Source organism: Lathamus discolor, chromosome 6 (assembly GCF_037157495.1).
Source record: "Lathamus discolor isolate bLatDis1 chromosome 6, bLatDis1.hap1, whole genome shotgun sequence".
Taxonomy (NCBI): domain Eukaryota; kingdom Metazoa; phylum Chordata; class Aves; order Psittaciformes; family Psittacidae; genus Lathamus; species Lathamus discolor.
In genome coordinates this window covers 4,151,536-4,175,068 of record NC_088889.1, presented here as the reverse complement: position 1 = coordinate 4,175,068, position 23,533 = coordinate 4,151,536, and the positions used below count along the sequence as shown (strand labels likewise).

Sequence of the window (23,533 nt, the reverse complement as noted above, 5' to 3'; positions counted from 1 at the left end):
TCTTGGCAACATGCTTCCTGTTTTCTGCATGAATGTTTTCAAAGAGTTTAATGTAGAAAGTTGATGCTTTCATCTCTTTTTATTTGCAGGTTGTGCAGAAGCTGTTGAAGTTCCGGGTAATTGGTATTGTTTTCAAAACCTAGTTATTTGGTCTGCACAGGGCCTGACTGCCAGCAAAGGCCTTGAACTCAAGGCTGATGCTTGGAATTCATGTGTAGAGGCCAAGCACTAAATTCTGCTCAGCTCTGATACGTGAAATTACTTGTTGGGAACCTTCTCTTTAATTTCTTAAACCTTCAGAGAAGGGAATGCCTCTCACATCTGTGGTACAGCAACATCTACAATTGCATATACCATATTAACGGGGGAAAAGTTGCTGTTCTGCTTTACTGTGGGTTTTATTGATGATGCTTTACTTAAGTCTCTATTTACTGAAAAGCCATTTGTTACTTTTGGTTTAAAAGCTTTGCTGGCAGTGTACAGAATTGTCATAAGTTTATATAAGTTTTTCATTGCAGTTCACTGAAACTTTAGTGGAGCACAGTTCTTAATAGTTTGAGTATGTGGAATTGAAGGGTCTCAAAGCTACCTTCCAAAAAGCTGTCAGTATGGAGATTTATTCTACGAATTCTGTTCAGTTCTGCTTTTCTTACTGCAGTTACAGTTCCTAAATCCCTACGTCTTTCATAGGTAAGGACCCATGTGCTCATTTTAAGGTAACCTTTTCAAAGCGGTGATAAGTACACTTACTGACCCCATGGTGGAGAGGACATTGTGACATGAACATGTGGAGGTTTTACTAGAGTGTTTAACATGGGGGCAGCTATTTATAAACTTTGTCCGGGTGGCCTTTGTCTGACCATGCCCATAAATTATTATCACTAATAAATTTCACTGTAATTTATACCAGTTTAGAGTACAGGTTAGGCTAAAATCTGAATGGTGTCAAGTCAGAAAAGAAAATCAAGGACTAGGGAATATGAGGAAGAGACAGGAAACATCTTGTGCAGTGATGCTGAGAAGACAGAATGGGTGAGGTGGGTCTTATGTACCTTCTGCAGCTGCCTTTGTTTTGAAACCTCCCAGTTCGTGTAGTTGTGTTTAAAAGACTGACCTATGTTCTGTGCTTCTAAACTGCCCATGAGAAGTATTATACAGTAAAACTCGGCCTTTTCAAAGGGCGCTTGAGAGGGTTAGGCCACACTGGAAGAACAATAATGCTCTTCAAATAAACAAGATGATAAATCCATTTACAGCTACTTACTGTGAGAATAAGACTTTACATGACATGACCCAACCTCATTTGTGTTTTGACTTTGTGTTCTGTTCAAGTAACATGAAATGTTCCTTTGATAGGTTGCTGCAATACAATTTTCAGTTACATGTAAAGGAGAATTGCTCAACATCTTCCTATTTAGATGCACATCTGTAACAGTGGAATTGGGAATGAACTTGAAGCTTATGGTTTGGAAATTATAGCTTCTTCAGGAATACCTCTCCTTCTCATAGGCTTTATTCCTAGGTTAGTTTTCCCTTTTCCAAAATACTTGGACTGGAGTAGCCGAAAAAACATGAGCAGATTCCAGGATCTCAATGGACATTTATTGAAGTGGGCAGTGCCAGGAGATGATGTATGGGATTGCTAAATGTTCTTTAGGGAAACAAGGGTGAGGTAGATTTTTATCAGATAGTTACTACTTTAAGCATATTGGAAAAGGTAAGCCCTGAATTTCTATCTCAAACCCAGCTAGCTTATTACCTGGTGAAAGCTATCATTTGGAGATCTGATATGTGATTTTTCAGCTAGGCATGCGAGTCACCATTTTCCCACAAAATTATAGGAAAGCAAGAGTTCTTTCCTCACCCAACACCACAGGAGGAGGTGGTTGTGGTCTGTTAAGCCTATCTTAAGCCTGAGAACCCACATATCTCCTTAGATGAGGCTTCTTAATCCTTCATTTTACACAGTTTGATTTTTATCTGCAAGTTAATTGAGTGTTGTTTGCTGTGGTTTGGGGCTTCAAACCACTACTGCAGAGGTGGTATGTTGCATGTTCCTATCTCTCATTGACAGTTAGTTACATGAAGATACGCAGTGAATGGTAAAGTTTGATCTTTCCTCCTAGACAATATTGCAGGACTTAACTATTGTTTGGGCTCACAGTTGTGTGATCGTGACATGCAAAGCTGGACTTGAGCATAGCCTTGACTGCTGACGTTGAGGGTGTAACTTGAGTTGTGTAAGGCTATTTTGAACAGAACTAGGAAAATGACTAAGGCTCTGTTTGGATGATTGTAAATGAAATTATGTCAGTTAAGCCAGATTTGTGGTTTCACTGTAAGCAATTGCTAGATTCTCACTTAGCTCTTGAATCCAGACTAAGAGCTAAAGACCTATGCCATCTGTGCTGTACCATCATCTCACAAATAGCTGTTTAAGGCACCAGCAAAGCATCTGTCCCACTCCCTTTCTCTTCTGTCCTGTTAAGAAAATATCAATATACTTTTCCTTCGAAAACTTCTCTCACATGTGATACTCTGAGGTCCTCTTCTAGTTCAGGATGATGTCAGTTTTGGGGATGGATCATTGAGATTGAAGAAGATTGTTGAAAAAGCCTTGTGTTTGCACAAGATTGTCAATGTTTGAATGTTTATACACTCTAGGAAAGCTAATTGAGGCTAAATGACAAAAGCAGAGGTGTAAAAATAACAAGTGAAGTAGCTTGATAGTCAGTTCGCTGGTAACTGACACTTTTACAGCCTGGATAGAGCCTGTATGGTTTGGTTTTGTGATTAAAAACTTGAACTTTGTCATGGTGAGGTTGCATCCAAAGTCAAACTTTAACCCCAGTGCATTTGGAAATCTCACTGCAGTGCAGTCTGAGAGTAAACAGGCCCTCAGGAGCTGTACTGCAATTTGTTTTCAGGTCACACACTGAAGCTTGGTAAAGTGATAGTTGTGTTTGTTTTAATGGTAATAATGAAATATCTTTGCATACTGCTTACCAAAGCAACCAGGTCTTTTACTGTTATATATATATATATTTCATCCTCAGTGTTGCAGCCTGTTGCATTAAATGGCAATGCATTGCTCTTTGCAATGTATCACCATTGCTATATGATTCTTTACCTTGAAAGAAAGCATTAGGCACCAGTTTGCATTTATTTTCAGAAGAACATGCAGTGTCTTCATAGGTTTTTGAAAGCCTCAGAAATGTTCACCTTGATCTTAATCCACCTCATTCAAATCATTACAAGGCTATAAAAGGCATTTTGATTACAGCTCAGTTGCTGTAATCAAAGTTCAACTCAAATACTGTAAAGCTGTAATGGAGGAAGTCAGAAGGAAAACTTAATTTCCTGTGTTGTAGCATGTGATAAATCACAAACGTTTTATATAGATTTGCTGTGTCAACTTCAGTGTTTGTTCTTTGCTCATGCCTCTGATTTCACCATTTGAAAACTGACCAATATTGGGATCTTTGTTACTTTTCTATTGATTGCCCCCCCCCCCCCCAACAAGTGCAGTAAACCCTTGTTTCACAGGGATTGTTGATTCAGGATTGACAGCAACAGCACTGACACACAAGCAGATACAGTCTTCTACAAATAAATAGCTGGGGAAGGATAATCTCTTTCCTGTTTTCCTCACTTAAGTCTCAGGAATCTCTCATTGACCTTGTGCATAGATGTTGTAAGAATTCTTGAGGAATAAGGATAATGGGAGCTAGTGTTTACAGACTAAGCTGCAATTGCAACACTCCCCAAACAGAATGAAAATACAAAAGCCTTAAGGCACCATTCCCTAGGTACAGTAGCTAGGTAAGTCTTCAGTTTAAAGCCTGGCTTTCACTCTCATGCTGCTGGGGTTGCCATTGGAAGTGTGTGAAGGAGCAGGTAACTGAGTTCTTGTGGAAATTGGTATCTCCTTTTCTATGTTGTGGTGGTCTGTATGATTGTGAGGGGGTGAGGGTGTCCAGGAGACAGAGACCACTGGGAGACCTGAACCCAAACCCCCATTTCTTGCCTTCCCTTCAGCTTGCTTTATTCAGTCCTCTGCAGCTACTTCAGCCTGGTTGATCATATCCAGGCTTCTCCTGGTTCCTCCTCACTTTCAGAAAACAACTCCATAAAACATGGTTTTTCTTCACATTAGCGTTGCCTTGATATAATAGATCAAAGGAGGCTATAATAGATCAAAGGAGGCTATGCAAAGTAAATTGCCTGTTTGACCAAACACCATCTTTTGTTGCCTGCTTTAGCCAATGTCTGCCCAAACGGTGCATGGCTGACCCCCTGCCTGAGCAGAGGTCGGCATGTCCTGTTCAAACTACCTCTGCTCAAGTGGAAGGAGCCTAAACCCTGGCCAGGAAGCTGGCCAAATGAATGCTGCTTTAAATTACACAATACGTGCTCTGCCTAAAGGCGTAATCTTTAACAAAAGTCCAACATGTTTTGCCTCACTTGCATGTTTTTCTTCTAATATTTCTGTTAAACCCAGTTAATAAGGCCATAAGCCTGCTGTTACCTTTTGTGTAGCTTGGGGCGAGGGGGAAAAATCAAAATTGGCACATACAAAGGAGATAAAAGCATGGAGCTCTGCCTAATCATAGTTCTCTTATTGTCTTCAGGGTCTGGACAATGACTAAACTTTGGAGGGAAGTTAGAAAAGCAAGAATGAGGAAATCACTCCTCATTTTTCCTTGCTCATTGCATGTGTGCAGAGACCGAGGTGCTTTGGACACTCACTGCTTTTTCTAAATGCAGAGCTTTCTTTAGATTTAAAACAAATAAGTTATAAGGGTGTTTTAGTGAAGTTCTGCCTCTGATAGGTGCGTACGTACAAGTTTCTTAAGACTGTGGGATGAGGAATGCTTTCAGCACTTCCATTAAATAAACAGTGATTATACTATAAAAAGTTTGGCTAAGATCTGTCAGCATTTTAATAGATACAGAAGTTGTTTAAAGATTATTGGGGCTGTTCAGCCTGGAGAAGAGAAGGCTGTGTGGAGACCTCATAGCAGCCTTCCAGTATCTGAAGGGGGGCTATAGGGATGCTGGGGAGGGACTCTTCATTAGGGACTGTAGTGACAGGACAAGGGGTAATGGGTTAAAACTTAAACAGGGGAAGTTTAGATTGGATATAAGGAAGAAGCTCTTTACTGTGAGGGTGGTGAGGCACTGGAATGGGTTGCCCAGGGAAGTGGTGAATGCTCCAACCTTGGCGGTGTTCAAGGCTGGGTTGGACAGAGCCTTGGATGACATGGTTTAGTGTGAGGTGTCCCTGCCCATGGCAGGGGGGGTTGGAACTGGATGATCTTAAGGTCCTTTCCAACCCAAACTATTCTATGATTCTATGATACATACCATTCAGCTTTATAACACAGAAAACTATGACTGCTTAATTTACTTAATATCTAGTTATGATATTAATTTACTTAATATCTCATTATTAATTTGAGGTGCCATATATAAAATGAAATTTGTCAAGTGCACCAGTATTTCTTAAAACACCCTTTTCCAGAGAGATCTTATTGGAAAAAATGCTTCATTTTTTCATTCAAACTCTCAATATTATTTCTGGTAAAACCTGCCTGTCCTGAACCTTGGATTTCAAGATACAATCATTGGAAATTCATGGAATTTACATTTCAGAGTTGCAGGAATAACGGCTGAATTTTAGAGTATTTTGTTAATCTTTTATATTATTCTGATCTTCTTTACATTTAAAGAAGATACTTCAGTGGTGGTGCTGCTAATTTTACTTCCACTCTGTTTTCATGTACCATAACCTCTATATGAGTCATTTTGATTTTATGCTTTTCTATTGGGTTGTGTAATGTATTTCTGTATGTTTCGTTCCTTGGTTCTCTCAGTGATATCTTCCTTGTAGAATCTCACCAAGCTATTAAATATCATCCTGAGATAATACAGGCAGCCTTTTGTCTAAACCTATACTGTCTACCATACTGATAAGAATGGTTGGAGATACCTGGAGAAAATCTGACAACAACTATTTGCTCTGGTGTTGATCCATATTGCTTAGGCTTTATTTTGCATTTATCCACAGTTCTTCATCTCAGTCTTGCTCAGCCTTCTTGCACGATTTTCCTCATCTGCACACTCTTGGGCCCCTGTTAATGAAAATATTTGCAGCTTTTTGGTTTTTTAGGTGCATTTTGACTTGGCACAAGAAGCCAAATGATGCTGAAGGTTGAAAACTCAGATGCTGGTCTTCAAAATCCAGCTTCCCATCTACCCACAGAAATTATTTTCAACTACTCAAGGTAATTCTAAAAGGCTTTTTAAAATAGTGGAAATGTTTTTTTTTTTTAATAACTGAGAGCATTTTGAGTCCTTCTTTACTCCCACAATGTTTTCAGGAGTTGCTTCTTTTACTCTCCTGGTTTGGGAATTGTGCTTTGTGCTGTTAACCTCTAAGCAGCATTGCCCGTTTTCCAAGCAGAAAATGGTTTAATAATAAATCTTTTACATGCTGGCTCACTGTACTGGGTTAAAGGTTTTAAGTTAAAGTCGGTGCTGAGCATGACACGTGTAATTCAATTCTTGCACAAACAGTACAAAGTCCATTCATTATCTAATCAGAGGCTTTCTCATATTTTGTTTTTTACCAGGTGAGATCTCTATTAACCTCATCACTTTCATTATTGTAAGAAAGTGGTCTTAATTGCTGATGCTCAAATGGATTTTTGTGTTCCCAAAGTCCCATTTCCCAAAGTCAGTCTCCTCTTTTAGGGTCTGAATATACATTCCCCATCATACTCACTTCAGATAAAGAACACACTCTCTTACTATTTGGTGGAAAGATACTGCCTCCTCTCAAGGGTGATTCAAAGTACTCAGATTTCTCTGACTTACCTTCTGCATGCGAGAGCCAAAATCTGAGTTCACTCATAATTCAGTTTACTCTTCAATTCTCAAAGCTGCCTTAATAAGCTTGAGCTTAATAAGTCTTGTCTTAGTAAGCTTTGACACACAAAAGTTCATGTCTCACTTAAAACCTTGATTCTGGATCCTGTACTTTTGTTCCCTTATGTTATATGGCCTTGCTTGAGTCCAAATATATATATACACATATATATATATGGCCAGCACTCAGCCTTGTGTGATGCTGATTCAAAAGGTACCCAGGATGTAGTCTGGGTTAAGCAGCTTTGCGTCATGATGAGTTCACATGGCTGTTGTTCCTACCAGCCAGGCTTGTCAAAGCAACTATCCAGCTTTACCCTTTTCCCTGCTTTCTTCTCCCACCTTTCTCAGCTGATTGTATTTGTAATCCTAACTCTCAGGTTCATTTTAAGAGCTGTAAACCTCACCAGGAAGCAAGGAAGCTTACTGCCTCCCAAGACTTTCCAGGATGCTAAGGAACATGATGTGACTTTCTGTAGCTATACACTAGGAATGAGCTCCAGTAACTGTAATATAAACTCCTTCCTATGTATCAAGGCATGGGAAGTAAAAATTGTGTTTTATTATATTTGGTTAAAAAAATCTCAGATCTGTTTCAATGGATTAGGTTTAGTGGTAGAGCTATTAGGGTTAGGTTTATGTTAGGGTCTATTATGGTTGGGGTAAGGGCCTATTAATATTGATCTTAGAGTTAGTGCCTATCAGGGTTTGGGGTTAGTGACTGTAATTGTTAGGGTTGGGGTTAGGTTAGTTATGCTTAGTGTTACAGTCTGTTAGTATTATGTTTAGGGTTAGGGACATCAAAGCTAGGGTTAAGGTAAGGTTTAGGACCTATTGGTGTTTGGGTTACAGCCACTAAGGAAGGGGAGTTTAGGGTCAGTGTTGTAGTTGGGGCCTTATTTGGGTTTGAGTTACTATCAGGGTCAGGGCCTAAGAGTTAGGATTATGATTAGGGCCATTACAGTTAGGGTTAGCTTAGTGTTAGGGCCTATTAGGATCAGGTTGAGGGTTAGGACCATCAGCATTTGGGTTCAGACCTCTTGTATTTTGGGTCAGGGTCAGTTCCCCTGCGTTAGGGTCCATTTAGATCTGTCAAAGTTACAGGACAATGTGCTCTGTGATTTAAACTTTATTTCATGAGCTCATTAAGAAACATGACAAAAACCCATGGCAAACAGGGGCTCAATCCCCTGTTGCCTAGACTGCTCTATCATGTGAATCCACTTATTCACCACACCAGTCATAAGATTTCATAACTTACAAACCATAGCTCCTACACCTATGAGCAAAAAAAAACTCCCTAGCTGGCAGTGAGAGTGCTCCTCCTTCCTCCTCCATCATAGTGTGGATGTTCCCTGTATCACACCAGGAAGCACGAAAGCTTCAGCAATCCAGCTGCTGTTGGATCTGCTTCAAAAGCTCTTTGGGTAAGCTGATGTTTTATACCTTCCTGGCCACTTCTATGTGGGAGCCCTAGTCAATGTGCGTCTGCTTTGGACCTGGGTTCTGGTTTAGCCAATGCCTCACGCTAACTCTGAAACCTTACTCTGAATTTAGCTGTTATTCTAATCCTTATCTCAATACTAACCCTAGAGCTAATTGACCTGCAGTGGTCTATGAGGGCCCTATGATGTGCACCATGGCTTTGTCGGTGGTTTGGGTTTGTCCAGGCATCACTCAGAGACATCTAAAAGGCACTCTTAACATATCTGAACCAAAACACCAGGCAAAACCAGAAGCAAAATTCAGGTAACTTCGTATCTATTGGGATCATATCCTTCAGTTCTTATCCATTTTTTTGTGCCATAGAGTCCCTTTTAGTCCTTTTGGTACTCAGCTTGCTGGGAATGCAAAGAAGTGGCAGGCTGTGAATGGTACCATCAAGCCTCATCTTCTTATTTGTGTAGGTAGGCATCAAGCCAGAGATCTCCTGAGTTCTTCAGAGAGCTGAGAAAGGGAAAGCACAGGAGGCCACATTATGCAGGGTTACTTAGGAGAACATTGGTGGGGACAGGGGAAATGAGGGTTTGTGTGTGTTGATTTGTGAGAGAAAAAGACAGTTCTTGTTCTTAGTATTCCAGTCTCTCCTACATCCTCATGCAATTCTTTGGCCAGTGTGTTGTACTTACTGGACAATGTCTGCAAAAGCTGTAAGCAATGGCTTGCATTGGTACTCGATGCCATGTTTGGCACACAAGGACTTCACCAGAGGAGCCACCTTCCAGTAGTTGTGTCTTGGCATTGTAGGAAACAGGCTGTGAACAGGAGACAGACAAATTCTCAAGCCCATTCTTCACCTGTGTATCTTAGTCTCTAGAGTAATAGCATAAGTAGTTAGTACAGGTAGGCTTAAACTACAGTGTCAGACTATAATCAGAGTGCTTTAGTATGTACATTTTTACTAATACTTACAAGCTACTACTCTGGATAGACCCTGTTGCTATCTGTATGATTTCATAGGTCCTGCCCATGTTCAGTTTTCACTTGGCATTCTCGCCTTCCTAGTGAGGTCTAGTGAAGGTTTTGAGTTACATTGTGATTCTGTTTAGGGTTTTCAGCCTTTTAAAATACAAACTCATTGATGGTCCAGAACTCTGTAGAGTTCAGAGCAAAGAAGAACAAGGAAAAGAAAAACAAGAAAAGAAAAATACTTTAAGGAGGGAAGAAAATTCTCTCTTGGGGTGCATACTCACTGATGTTCGATCTGGAAGTTCAGATGCCCAGTAAACCAGTCATTGAATAGGGACTGCTCAACATTGCATGTGGCCTGGAGCTAGCAAAGAGGAAAGGAAAGCAAAGTCAGCACAGGTTGGTAACTGCAGCCTTTCTCTAAAGAGCACAATATGCTGTGCTACTCTGTTCTGTTGTTTTCTTTCAGCCTAAACTGAGCTACCTCAAGCCAGGGCCCATAATCCTCCTTCAGCTTTCTGGACCAGCAGATGTACATAGACTGACTAACATGGATCATGGTAAAAGTAGGAGTTGGCTCTGTGCTCCTGTGAGTGCATGTGAACAGTCAGAAGTTCCTCCTGGGTCTTTTCAAACCTATGTCTGCAGAAAAAGCAGAGATGGCAGAGTACTTCTGTGTGCTCAGACTGCTCTGCTGGACTCCAGTAAGTCTCTGCAGAGAGGGGACACCACACTGCCATTCTACTAGGGTAATTGCTCTGCAAGAGCAGGATGCAAGCTTCCATCTCCATGTAAAGGGAAAAGGTCCAAGACAGAATGATGCAAGTGAGACGATGGGTATATTTAGGGGATGGAATCATAGAATGGTTTGGGTTGGAAGGGACCTTAAAGATCACCTAGCTCCATTCCCCCTGCCATGGGCAGGGACACCTTAATAGAGCTGGGACCTAGCTTTGATTTTAGATTGCCTATGACCATCTCATTGCTATCCTGTTTACTGTTACCATAGCTGAATACCATTATACTATCAACGTTTACTTCCCACTTCCTAACAAACAGGTTTTCACCCTTAATGCAGTAGAGAACTTGCTTGTCTTGTGGTTAGAATTTGTACATGTATGGTCACAGCTCTGAAGAATGAAAAATGTTTTACCTGAGTAGACATCCAGTCCAAATTCTTGTCATAGTAAATATCCATAGGGATATGGTTCATCTGTGAAACCCAGACAAACCAGCTGCTCTCCATCATCCTGTGCAGTCAGACAAAAGGCCAGAATTCAATAACAAGTAAGCAAGTCAGTGATGAGCCACTGAAACAACACCACAACCAGACTTACAGACACATGGCTGAACATCAGCCTTGCTAATTCAGCACCTGGAAGAACTTCCAAAACCTGGAAGTTTCATACTTCCTTATGAAACCCATGATTATTTAATACGGTTTGTTATAAAACGGATGGAGCCTGGTATTCATCTTGTTTTATCTGTAGCCAAGGACCACACTGATTAGAATCAGTAAAACGCTCCACGTGGAGAGCGTAGTGTCCATTCAAGCCAATGCTGCCGGAGCACCTGCAAGCCCAGACTAAGCTGTTTCTGTTGAATGATCTCTTTCTCTAACCAGCAGCAGACCCAACATCCAAAGCACCGAATTACTTAAGGTATTTAACAGCACTCAGTTAAGTCTCTTTGCTCCAGAGCCAATGCGATGACATAAAACTCGAACTAGCAGAGAAAGGCAGGCATGGACAGCAAGCATATATAGAAGAAGGCTGAAGAACCTTCTAAAGAGACATTACCTGAATATAAAATAATATGCCACAAGACTCTTTATTTCTAGTAATGATCCATAAATAAAAAAGAACCTGATGTAGAAAGTCATCATCCAGGCCAAGTCCTACCAAAAGCAGAGGCAACAAGAAAATCATTATAAATTACATTTGCTTAAATCTTTTTATAAGCTTCATGTTCTGTGTACAAGAGAACAGTCTACATTTAGCTTTTATAAGTTTTTGCTGAATTCAATCAGCAAAACTAGAACTGGAGCAAACCAAGTTGACACAAGATGATAGTACTTTTTCACAGCTTCCTATAATATAGATGAATGTGAAGGTTTACACCCGGTAATCTACATTGATATATTAGCAAATGACTATGCGTTCAGGAACACGAGTTGACTTGTCTCACATCATTGCCCAGGACTCCACAGTGAGCTGAGCACTAGACCAACAATGATCTCATTGTGGCTGGAGTTTGCTGTCCTCCTGCTGCATGCATAACACACACAAGAGAAGGAAGAACAAAGCACTGATTCTGGCTGCCTGCACAGGAAATAATGCCAAGTATATGCATACTGTTAACAAATCAAGGACAACGGTTCCTATAAATCCATATCCTCCTGTTCCTTACCACTATGGACCTTCCAATTTGCTTCCCAGACTAAAGGGGACAGTACACTCCATGGTTCTGCAAATGAGCAAAGCAGTACAAGCCAAAACAGCCTTTTGTTTTCAGGACCCTATGTTTGAGCTGGGGAATATAGTGGTGCAGCAGAAAGTATGCAGAGGCACTGAAAACTGACTGTCCTGTTAGGCTTAACTAAACGGCATACAGCAGGGGCTGAGCTCTGGGCAGAAGCTAGCTCTATGTTCAGAAAAAGGTTGAAGGCCCACAGCTGATCCCTTCTTGGTTGCACAAGCAGCAATACTCACCACCCAGTACCTTTTTGTGTATGCGATGTAAAACGTGTGGTAGTGGAAGTAGGTGGGAAACAGGAGTGGAGGCAGAGCTGTAAGGGAGAATTCATTATCACTGGTAATGTTATGGACTGAGTGACAGATAAACTGGAAGCAAAGGATCCTTCAATGGTTACTCAATATGGAGAGTATCCCAGAAAGTTTTAGGGCCATGGAGTTTTCTGGATGACGCCAGTATGCATCGCTGCAAGGCATCAGTGAGCAATATGGGAGCCTGCTGACCTCAAGAGGTAAAACAGAGGTAAGACAAGAAGCTCTGAGGCTTGATTGAGGACAGTTCCTGCTCTTCAGCAGGACAGGCTGCTGCTGCTCATGTCACCTCTCAATACATTGCCTTCTGTTTCCTCATGGAGAAAGGCTATGACCACTGCTTCTTTCAGAAGGGTGAAAACAAAAAGGGAGTGTGTAGAATCCTGAGAAATAAGGAGGACAAGACCCCAGAAACTTAGTAATCCTGAGCATCACAGCAAATCACTTTGCAAGTGAGCAACTGGCTGATACTGGCTAGGATGCTACATCAGTATCTCCAAACATGTCTAGGTCTGTCCATTAACCTGATAGTGGTTACAAACCTAAGATTTCATTTTAGGCTTTTAACCGAGGGACAGCCACAGAAGAGTAGTTTGAGAAGTGGCTTCCCAAAGGTGATTTTGCTCCCCATTTGTTATGTAAAGCAGAGGAACAATGGGAGTACATATAAAATCCTCCCATGGATTTTAGGTTGTGAGAACTCAAATGCCAACTCAACCTTCACTTGTACTTAAAAACAAACCAACCCCACAGACTATTATCTAAATTTGAATACTACTGATTACGATGTCATACCACATCTTTCAGACCCACAGTGGAATATGTGGAAGATCTGGGATAGAATCACCATCCTTAACTAGGTGTCTCTGAATTGTACATCTGAGCTATGCACAACTGAACTAACCCTGGTAGATCTGTTTAGTGACTTGAGAGAAAAGCCACTGTTGGGGTGAGTTCCTGCCATCTTCAGAGATCAAGGGCAAAAACAGGTTGAATGAATCACATCTTGGAAGTGCCCATTTCTGCTGGGTTTTATGGTTCAAAGTCACACTGTCCACTTTCCAAGCAAGTATCTTGAGACTTCAACTATTCTGGAGAGTCGCAAGAGGTGACTTTGCATCGTCCCATGTTGAAATTGTGCTACTTTGCCAAAGAAATAAAAGCTTCACTAAGATGGGAAGAAGAGGCCGGGGTGAGCCAAGAGATCAGAGCACTGACAGTGGAGAAATGGTGAATGTTTGCTTTCATTAGCCATATATTACCCAGCTCACAGCAGTCCCTGCAGCCCTCATCTCACTCTCCCAAGTAACTTCCTTAGTTACTGAGTTAAGAGTCTTTCTCATTTTCTCTGTCCAAATAGATGCAGACTTCTCTTTACAAAGCACCACAGTTTTAAGATGGTCCCACTACTTTTTCTATCCTGGAACAAACTTAAGCTATTTGGTTAGGAATTCTCAAACCAAATCAATGTGTTTCCAACCAGGAAGGGCACAGAAACATGATCTCATGTAGGATCCCATGATAATTCAGGCTGGAAAGAAGCTCAGCATCTCAGAAGAGCAGCAGCTATACTTTGGTTAGACCAGGTTACTCAGGTTTTTATCCATTCAGGTCTTCAACTCCTCCAAAAATTAGATGGAAATTGATTATTATGATCCTTGATGGGAACACCTCAGTCCTGCTCAAATCCTACAGGTAAAAAGACCTACAAAGCCCATTAGTACCCCTCATTGTATTGCGGGGGAATGAAGATACTCACTGATGAAGAAGTATTTGTGTTGGTGATTGTATGGCATGTATTTTTTCTTTTTGATCCCAAGCTGTGGAAAGAAACAGCAAAACAATTAGAGTGGAAACTAAGCAAACTGCACAGGTAACATGCTGGGTTCCATTCTTTCTTCCCCAGAGGCACTCTTCTTGCACACTTCCACAGCCCTCATTCCTATTGTCTCCCTCTTTGTACCTGTTCTGTTAGTTTACATACATAACACACCTTTACCATAAACTCTCATTCCATTAATGTAAGGCTGACAGCTTTGTAAAGTCCTTCAGAGATAAACTGTTAAGCAAGCATCAGATTTTTCTCCAGAAAGGGAAAATGAGTGATTGCTGAAGAGTAGTTCTAAATGCATTTATGACAAGCCAGAACAGAGACAACAACCCACAAGGAACTCCTATATCGGTATGTGGTAGGAAGGAAACTGCTGTGAAAGATACAACTATTGACTAGGTTGGAAGAGAACCATGCAGTAAAAACTATACCAGAACCTTTCATCTGTAGAGAGCGTGATCTGTAAGTTATGATAAAAAAAAAAAGTATCTTGGTGGCGGATAGATGGAGTTTTAACTGGTGAATTTCCTTGGGTTTGTGTTCTTACCATGTTCATACTTCATTTTGTAAAATATTAAGTATTTCAAGGCTAAGTTATATTATTAGCCAAAAATAGTCTTATATATTTTCCCCCTTGCCCCTACTTTCTTCTCTGATTCTGTACATCTGAGTGACAGTTTCATGATGATAAAGGCCACTGAGTTGTTCTATCAGGTCATTAAGTTACTATAACCATTAATAGTCATTTTGCTGATAGATTTTTCTACCCTATATGAGGAATGTCCATCATGTCTAATTTATTTGCAATTACTTCTCAGCTGTTCAAGAAATCTTTAAAGGAATTTAATGTGAACTGTTTACAAAGGCTGAAGAAAGTAGGCACTAGAGGAAAGCAATCTCTTTCCAGAGCCTGGCATCACATCTTAGCTTTAGATCTTTATGGCACAGCTTTTTGTTGACCAGGGCGTTCTTCCCATCTCTTGGTACATGAGTGCACACACACACACTGACCTCCACGGATAACTTCTTCCCCAAAGTAAACAGGAAAGGGTGCATATCAATGTCAGGGTCTTTCCGGAAGCAGTTGGGTTTGGCATGGTGCTGGGAGTGCAGAAGAGTCCACCATTTGGCTGATGCCCCCTGTTTTAGTGAAGAACAAAGTGTGAAGAGTACAATGCTTTCAGAGCCAGCTTTCCTCCCATTCTCCTCCTTCACTAAATGAGGGGCTCACTGTCCTCCACAGAGTCTTCAGAACCCACACTTTTATGGGAAAGCCATCAAATCTAAGTAGTAGTAGTAATCAGGTACTTACAATTAAGTGGCACATCACAAACTTATGCAGCAAGTGGTTCCACTTGGTCCCCCTGAATACTGAAAGATGTCCTAAATCGTGTTGCAACCATGAAGCCTGGACCTGGAAGAGGGAAAAGAAAACATTGGGAGGGGAGAAAAACAAGGAATTAAGATCAGGACAGTTCCACACCCATCCTTTGCTTTGAAATACTGAGATCTATTACTCGGACATTGCTCCAAAGTTGCAATTGGAAAAGAACGATGAAATCCTGATACTCTTAAGGCTTCCCCTCAAATATGTCTTGCTGAAAGAATCTCAGACTAGGTTTAGTGGCAGCTCCCCACATGCAGAATTCCTTCTTTACATCATCTATATACACGTGCCATATAGTGGTTGTCTCCTTATGGCAAAGAACTATGTCAAGTACAGAAATGGAGGACTAGATAACTGCAATAGTACTATGTGTATGAAAGCTGGTGCAAGTCAAGTCCATGTGCCCATGCTATGGACTCAGTTGCTTACCTGGGAAATGGTCAGCACCACCAGAGAGCCAACAAAGGGCACGAAGGATGTTCCAAAGTAGAAGAGGATGAGCCAAGCAGCAGTATCCAACAGGAGGATGTGAGTGAGGAGCAGGAAGAAGAAAAGTTGATTTGGCTCCAGAAGTCCCATTTTCTCAACAGTAGCACGCAGTTCACGGAAGTCTTTCACCAGCATTTTCTGTGGGAAGCACCAGTGTTACATGTTCTGTTTCTAGAGTATAGCACTACTTCAATGGAGGGGAGAAAGGGCAAAGGATCCGGGCTTGCACATTAGTAAGCTTTATCATTGCTCTCCTACAGCTCCTCTGTGTCTACAAAGAGCAGAGTAGCAAGAGGCAGCCATCTCAGGGCACAATGTTTGTACCCCAGACTCCTAACACCGTATCTTTGGTGCTTCTTCCATCATCTTTTTGGCAGGTAGCATACGGCTCAAACGGAAGTTGTGCCTAGTGGAAGTTGTACTGCATGTGCCTTAACGTAGCATGCCACCTTGTGGTAGCTCTTTTGGTTGAAGTTATTGCACTTCTGGACCAGTTCCAGTAGATGAATGTATGTCTTCACTTTACCTGCCTGAGATTAACAGGATTGAATGTCTGTATGAAAATGACATTTACAGCCCAGCTGGCCTCAGGCTAGTGAGCACCAAGGAAGAAGAAAGGAGCACAGCAAAGGTGCTTGATCAACCCATCTTTGTCCTTCCCAGCTCTGCAGATGCTTCCCAAGCCTAATTCCAGTCTCCATACAGCCCAACCCACAAAGGAGCTTGCCAGCTTGCTTTCCTAATCACTTTGGGTTTCCACGGAGCAAAGCACACACAGGCCCTGGTGCAGGCCAAATATGGAATAGAGAAATAGGCAGGATGCGGGCAAGGTAAGAGGGTTCATGAGGTTCCCACCTACATAGGAAGCGTGGCTGTGCCATCCTGGGGCAGACAGACTGCTCTGAATTGTGTTTCTGATGTCTGAGTTACATCTTCCTTCAGTGTGCAGTGTGGGGCTATGCAAAGGAAAAGTCAGGGCAGGCTATAAGGAATGGGGAAAACAAATATTCTTGGATAGTAGGAAGCAATAAAGACCATACAGCCCAGGGGATATTTGTACTCCAAGACTATTCCTGTTCCATTGTCTGTGCCTCTCTCATGAAGTTTTCTCACATTGCTGTCAAAAGTGGTTCTGTGAACGATTATTCTGGGAATGGCCTTGAGACAGCTACAAGAAGGCTGTCCAAATCAGCAATGCCAATACAGCCTGTGAAACACCATTCAAGGCTAAAGCAGCCTACCTGCAGTCTCTCCCTGCAGATACCTACAACAGAAGGGAGTTGAACATTTACTATCAGCTAGAAAGAATTACTTAATTTTTGGTCAGCTCTTCCTCAAAGCAAGGGGAAGAAAAGGTGATAGTTGTGATTTTCATGAGAGCAAAACAAGGCTCTGTTATTCACATAGAGTTGCTATGATAACTTAAAATAATTTTCAGGAATTTCGTTTTCAACCACCTAATGTGGATTTAGACTAATATGCGTGTATTGTTTCTAAGCAATAGCACAAAAGTGAAGAACCTGGCTCTCATTGCTCCAGGAGCTATGCTGGTACAGAAGAACAAGGTTATTCAAGGCCTCAGAATATTTCCCTTTAATATACCTTTGATCTGATTTACAAAGATAGACTTACATTTTTAGTGGGCTCAATACTAGGTTGATCTGGTGCCAGCTCTCCAATCTGCAGTGGCTTCAAGTACTTGCTCACCAGTGCCTTATCAACATGGAAGGCTACGAAGGCATCCTGCAATGCACGAGAGAAAAGGAAGACGTAAGAAAACCAAATTCCCTGTTAATAACTTCAGTCTGTTGTGTGTAGCAAGACATTCACTGTGGAGGAACCACAACAGCAGAGAGGACTGGTTGACCTTTATCTCCTTGAGCTTTTGTTGACATTTTACTTCTCGTGTTTATCCTATGCTCTTAAATGAGATCTTATTTCAGCTGGCAAATGGAAACGATCTGACTTCCACTACTGCAATAACTACAGGTATGCAAGCTCCAGAGAACAAAATTGAATTCAACTCCATCGTATGCCTAAAGCACAATCTAATTCCCTTGCCTTTCTTCTTTCCCCTCAACCCCAATATTAGTGACTTTTCCATCTTCCTTGTCATTCAGGTGCCTGAAAGACTTTTCATATTAGTGTACCTGAATAATCAGTTGTTGTGCAACTAGTCAAAAGAGAAAATTGCCCTTTAAGTCTGAATGCTCAAAAGGAAAAAGTTGTTCCTCTTATTCACTGGATAGAGAACTCCACTCCCAGATTAACTAAGACAGTAAGCAGTTCTTCGAGGACCAAGTGATACCAGAGAACTTTCTCTAGTACTTGGAAGTATTCAGAAGGAAATGAATGCGAGGACCTAATACATAAGCACAGGTCTGGTGTTGCTAATCGATCCTGAAGATGGAAGCATGACAAAGTGGTGGTGACAGCTTCTAGGCAGGGCTGGGGACAGAAAGGACAGGATGCAAAAAAGCAGAGGAGGAGACAACAGGGCATGAAGGGGGCAGCTGGAGCCCGGAAGCACTGCTGAGATTGAGCTGAGCTGCGAGTTCAGTCTATAGAAAAGGAATCATGGAATGATTTGGGTTGGAAGGGACCCTAAACCTCATCCAGTTCCAACCTCTGCCACAGGCAGGGACCCCTTCCACTAGAGCAGCTTGCTCCAAGCCCCTGAGTCCAACCTGGCCTTGAACACTGCCAGGGATGGAGCAGCCACAGCTTCTCTATGCCAGCGCCTCAGCACCCTCACAGGGAAGGTTTCCTAATGTCTATTTCAAATCTCCCTTAAGATTCTCCAGCAATGGAAAGTTCTTTCATACATCCACGCCTTTAACCTGTTGATCTGCTTGCATGGCATCTTCCATTCAACTCAACTTAGTCATCCTGAACAAACTGGAATCAGTGCTTCACTGCATTCCAGCTCTAGAGTTACTCTGGGCAAATGGTTTTGTGACAAAATGAAGTTGTTTCTCAAATCTGTGAGCAAACTACTGTAGAATTTCTGTCCTCTGCTCCAAAAGCACTCAGGTTTGGGCAACTACAAGGCTAACACTGAAGCATATATGTAACATACAGTGGGTTTGAATACTGTGCACACAAACACAACACTGATGGATCTAAAGAACCAGCAAACACTTTCTCTGCAAAATGATCTACCTGGTTATTTCATGATGTGGCAACACCAGATGTTTTTACGGGCTTGAAGATTCAACCAAATTTTGCCAAATTCAGCCCAAAATTCCAGTCTCAAGATTCTTGCTCCTGTTCAAAGTCACCTCCATCCTCATTCCACAACTAAATCTGCTCTTCTGCCCTTTGTGAGAAAACACACCACCACCACAACAAAAAGTAGCAAGAAAAGGACTCCTCTGCACAGTTTTGTTACACTTAGTATTACTAATGTGGCATTAATTATACTCAGTTTTCCATTCCTCACATTCTTCTAACTGAGAGCCTTCTGTGTATTCCACCCTCTTCTTCCTTATCATCTTTCGGTGCTATTTGGTCTTGGTAAAATTTACCAGTCAAAGATAATTTCTTTAGATTTTTAGAATACACATGCAAAAAACTAAGCAATTGACCTGTTCCAAGATGTACAGACCTCAATAAAGTGTTAGGGATTTTCTTATTCAATGCTTTCTTCAGTTCTTTTTGTCTCTGCCCCCCACACTGACTAAAGAGCCTGTTGGATTCACACTGTCTCATGAAACTAATCTTAGTAACGAGGAGGAGTTGCTTACTTCATCCTCACTATCCTGGGTGTATTCCTGCAGCAACTCAGCGTGGATATAACCACCCAGGAGCAAAGTAACCTGCCTCCCTATTAATGCCATTCACAGCCCTTAAGCTGGAGATAAACCACATATGCTTAAAAAAGAGCATATCCCAGCATTTTTCCACTGTGGTGCACAGCTTATTTAAGGTGCTTCATACTTGTGTGTGAAGGCAGTAGAGTTGGTGTCAAACAAAAGCGGCTGAAGCCTTGCAGGGCTTAATGATTTGGGCATGGAACCAGTTCAGATCCCAGAAACAAAATATCTGTGTTTTCCAAGTTCATCCATCACCTGGCATGTTCCAGGGTGCTAAACTGAAAGAAGTCAGACAGTACTAACAAGAGATGAATGATGGAAAACACAGAATGCAAAGTGCAGCTAAAGTTGTCCCTGCCCACGGCAGGGGCTTGGAACTGATTGATCTTTATGGTCCCTTCTAACCCAAACCAATCTGGGATTCTAATACAGAGTCTGAAATTTAAGCTTAGTGCACTGATTATTACATCCATAAGCCTCAAACATCCTGTATGTATGAGGGATCAGGGAACAATTTGTCTTGGGTTTTTCCTTTCACAGTAGACACCAAGGCAGCAATTCCATTTGTCGCATCTTTGTGTAGATGTTAATTTACCACTGTTTTCCATCCTTCCTGCATACACCCAAAGGCAAGAACTCCAGGGAATCAGCTGAATGTTTTGATGTGAGTTTACCACAAGCTTCCATGGCAACAAAACACCAGTCAGGCTGGGAAATACAAATGAGCAGAAGTCCTTTCACCCATGCACTGACTCCCCAGCAGCTGGACACTTGCAACTGGCCAATCCTTTTGATTTTGTTCATCTCCAGGCTCAGAAGGACCACATACCACGCCTATAGAAACTTCTCTGGAATTCTACTTGGGAAAGCATGATGTCTTTGATTTCCCTCCAAGTTAAGCCAGGTGGCACTTTGGAGGGATGCTTTCCCTAAAGGAATGCTTCTGAAAGCAGCTACTTTTGCCACAGGGCTGATGCTCTGCTTGTGGCAGCTTTGTCCTAGCTGTAAGCAATCCCTGGAATTCACAGTAGGTGCAGAAGCGAGATCAGGAGATAAAGAGTAATCCTGAAGGCTTGAGCTGGATAAACATCTACGGTCCCACCGGCAAAGCCTCTTCATTTGCTACTTCCCATAGGATGAGGCTGGGAAGCTTGCACTTCAAAGTCTAGGGGTACAAAGTGACACTGCATACCCCTAGACCCTGCTCCATGCCCTAAATCCCACCGGAGTCACCTCCCACGGTGCCGGCCGGGCACCGATGCCCTCCGCCCCGCATCTCCGAGCGCGGCCCTCACCGTGGCGTCCTGCCCGGCGTGGCTACAGATGAGACGGGCTCCTCCCGGGTGCCTCCGGCAGAAGCGGCTGATGTCGTACACCTTCCTCTCGATCACCAGCCATCTCTCCTTCGGCGCCGGGCCGCGGCCGTTCCGCTCCCCAATCTCCTCCCAGGTGAAGCGCCGCAACGCCGGGGCCGCAGCGGGGTCCCCGGGCAGCGCCATCCTTCTCTTTTCCTCCTCCCCTCCCGCTCCCCATCCATATAATCGTGGGGCACGCCCGGCCTCCGCCCTCTTTCCGCCCCATCCCGGGATTCCGGGAAAAGCGAAGGGCTGAGGGCAGAGCCCCCGCAGCATCCCCGCCTGCCCTCCCTCCCCACCCCCCCACCCAGCAAACTGCTCCTTCACTGTTCCGGCGTAAGCCCATGTTGCAAAAAGGAGCAGCTACTACAGGTAAGGGGTATCCGACCGCCGAGGGGGTGCTCATTCTGCTTCCAGGACAGGGAAAACCTCACTTAAAATACACCTCTGATTAACCTGCTGTCAACCACGAAAATTATATCATACTGCAGCTTGGTTTGGATGTTACGGTCCATGAGCCCCTCTGGAAAGAAACACGAATTATGCACATTCTTATGGCTAATTTAAAAAACAAACCCTATGCAAATAACTGAATCTCAGTCTCCCCTCTGGCAGGTTCAAGCCATTCCCCTTGGCCTGTCCCTACAGGCCCTTGTCCCAGGCCCCTCTCCAGGTTTCCTGCAGCCCCTTTAGGCACTGGAGCTGCTCTCAGGTCTCCCCTTCAGGAGCCTTCTCTTGTCCAGGCTGCCCCAGCCCAGCTCTCTCAGCCTGGCTCCAGAGCAGAGCTGCTCCAGCCCTCACAGCATCTCCATGGCCTCCTCTGGACTTCCTTCAACAGCTCCCCGTCCCTCTTGTGTTGCTGCCCTAGAGCCGGATGTAGGACTGCAGCAAGGATCTCACAGGGCAGAGTAGAATTGCTCTTGCTCCCTTGACCTGCTGGACACATCAGCTAAGATCTCAACGTTATATTTAGAACCTGATTAAAACCCATATTCCAGTATTTCCAGTTCTCTAGCACCCACAGCAGGAAGAGGTCAGGGAGGAGGAGGAAGCCTCCTTAGTGCCCTCCCTCAGGAAACCTAATCCTCTTCCCAGAGCTCAATGCTTCCATTGCCTTGGCTAAGTCTGGGATGCATACACAAAGTGTGATGCCAAGTTCTGATGGCAGCTTGTGAAACTGCTTTTTCTTCCCCACCCCCTGCCCTCTTCTTGGTAGTAAAATTCGTATGTAAACTGTTGACTTGGGACTCAGGGAAATGAGTATTGATTGCAAAACAACCCTTGTGTCAGCTTTTCTTCTCTTTCTGAACAGCCATAGCATTCACATCATTTTCTCTTGTCAAAACAGACCACAAAGTCTTGAAAATGTAAAACCACAACTAAATCAATGATACTCTACTCTTGTGAGACCCCACTTGAAGCACTGTGTGCAGTTCTGGTGTCCTCAACATAAGGAGGACAAGGAGCTGTTGGAGCAAGTCCAGAGGAGCCCATGAGGATGCTCAGGGGCTGGAGCACCTCCCGTATGAAGACAGGCTGAGAACACTGGGGCTGCTCAGCCTGGAGAAAAGAATCTGTGTGGAGACCTCAGAGCAGCTTCCAGTGTCTGAAGGGGGCTACAGGGGTGCTGGAGAGGGACTCTTCATCAGGGACTGTAGTGACAGGACAAGGGGTGATGGGTTCAGACTGAAACAGAGGAAGTTCAGGTTAGATATAAGAAGTTCTTTACTGGGAGGGTGGTGAGGCACTGGAACAGGTTGCCCAAAGAAGTGGTAAATGTTCCATCCCTGGCAGTGTTCAAGGCCAGTTTGGACAGAGCCTTGGGTGACATGGTATGATGTGAGGTGTCCCTGTTGAGTGTTGCCTCTTGGCAGAGGGGTTGGAACTGGATCATCTTAAGGTCCTTTCTAACCCAAACCATTCTATGATTCTATGATTTTATTCCATGGAAAACCACACATTAAAGCACACATCAGCATCAACCCCAATGGAGGAGCACACAAGTAAGAGAGTTTTCAAAGCATATAATCAAAGCTGAGATTAATTTGTCTGAGTGACTGTTCTGTGCTGGTTTGCAATATTTCTTTAGAATTTATTCCTATATATTTGTGACATTTCTCACACATCTACTTGCTGCTTATTTCCTTGGTGCTGTTTTGCTTGTGAGTCTGCTTGGGGTAGGAAAGTTCTCACTTGTGAATGGTTCTGCAGTCTGTATTGCAAGTTAGCAATGCTGATCCAAAGAACCAGGAGAAATCTCACATCATTAGCACAGTTAAGTTGTTAAAATAGTGTTCATGGCTCTTTTCATTTATAATAACATGTGAAAAGGCTAAAACTGATTTCTCAGCCTGGCTCCCAATGATACCCACTGCAACAAGATGCCTTAAAAAGAAGTTTAATAACCATTATCACTGATCTGTTTCGTTGCTTCTCCCTTGTCATAGTAGGCAGTTAGAAAGCAGCTTTTCCTTCTTGCTCCTAGGCTTTGCTGTCCCTCAAGTCAGGAGGTTGGAACTGGATGATCTTAA

The 23,533-nt window shown here is 42.8% G+C and overlaps 1 protein-coding gene across 1 annotated transcript; it reads right to left on the bottom strand.

Moving 5' to 3' along the window:
* Positions 1 to 8,044: 8,044 nt before the first annotated feature.
* Positions 8,045 to 21,153, bottom strand: LOC136016942 (acyl-CoA (8-3)-desaturase-like). Its single transcript, XM_065684728.1, has 12 exons — positions 20,943 to 21,153; positions 17,465 to 17,575; positions 15,773 to 15,970; positions 15,269 to 15,370; positions 14,968 to 15,096; positions 13,885 to 13,945; positions 12,051 to 12,127; positions 11,139 to 11,236; positions 10,493 to 10,589; positions 9,624 to 9,703; positions 9,060 to 9,185; positions 8,045 to 8,877 (listed from the first exon to the last, which is right to left on the bottom strand). The coding sequence occupies exons 1-12, from the start codon at positions 21,144 to 21,146 to the stop codon at positions 8,826 to 8,828; spliced, it is 1,335 nt and encodes a 444-aa protein (XP_065540800.1). The 5' UTR covers positions 21,147 to 21,153; the 3' UTR covers positions 8,045 to 8,825.
* Between the last annotated feature and the right edge of the window lie 2,380 nt (positions 21,154 to 23,533).

Coding starts and splice junctions, on each gene's coding strand:
- LOC136016942 (XM_065684728.1), bottom strand. CDS start 21,146: ATGGCGCTGCCCGGGGACCCCGCTGCGGCCCCGGCGTTGCGGCGCTTC. Junction 17,576..20,942: donor ACGCCGGGCAGGACGCCACG/GTGAGGGCCGCG, acceptor CGTGCATTGCAG/GATGCCTTCGTAGCCTTCCA. Junction 10,590..11,138: donor GCATATTATTTTATATTCAG/GTAATGTCTCTT, acceptor CTGACTGCACAG/GATGATGGAGAGCAGCTGGT.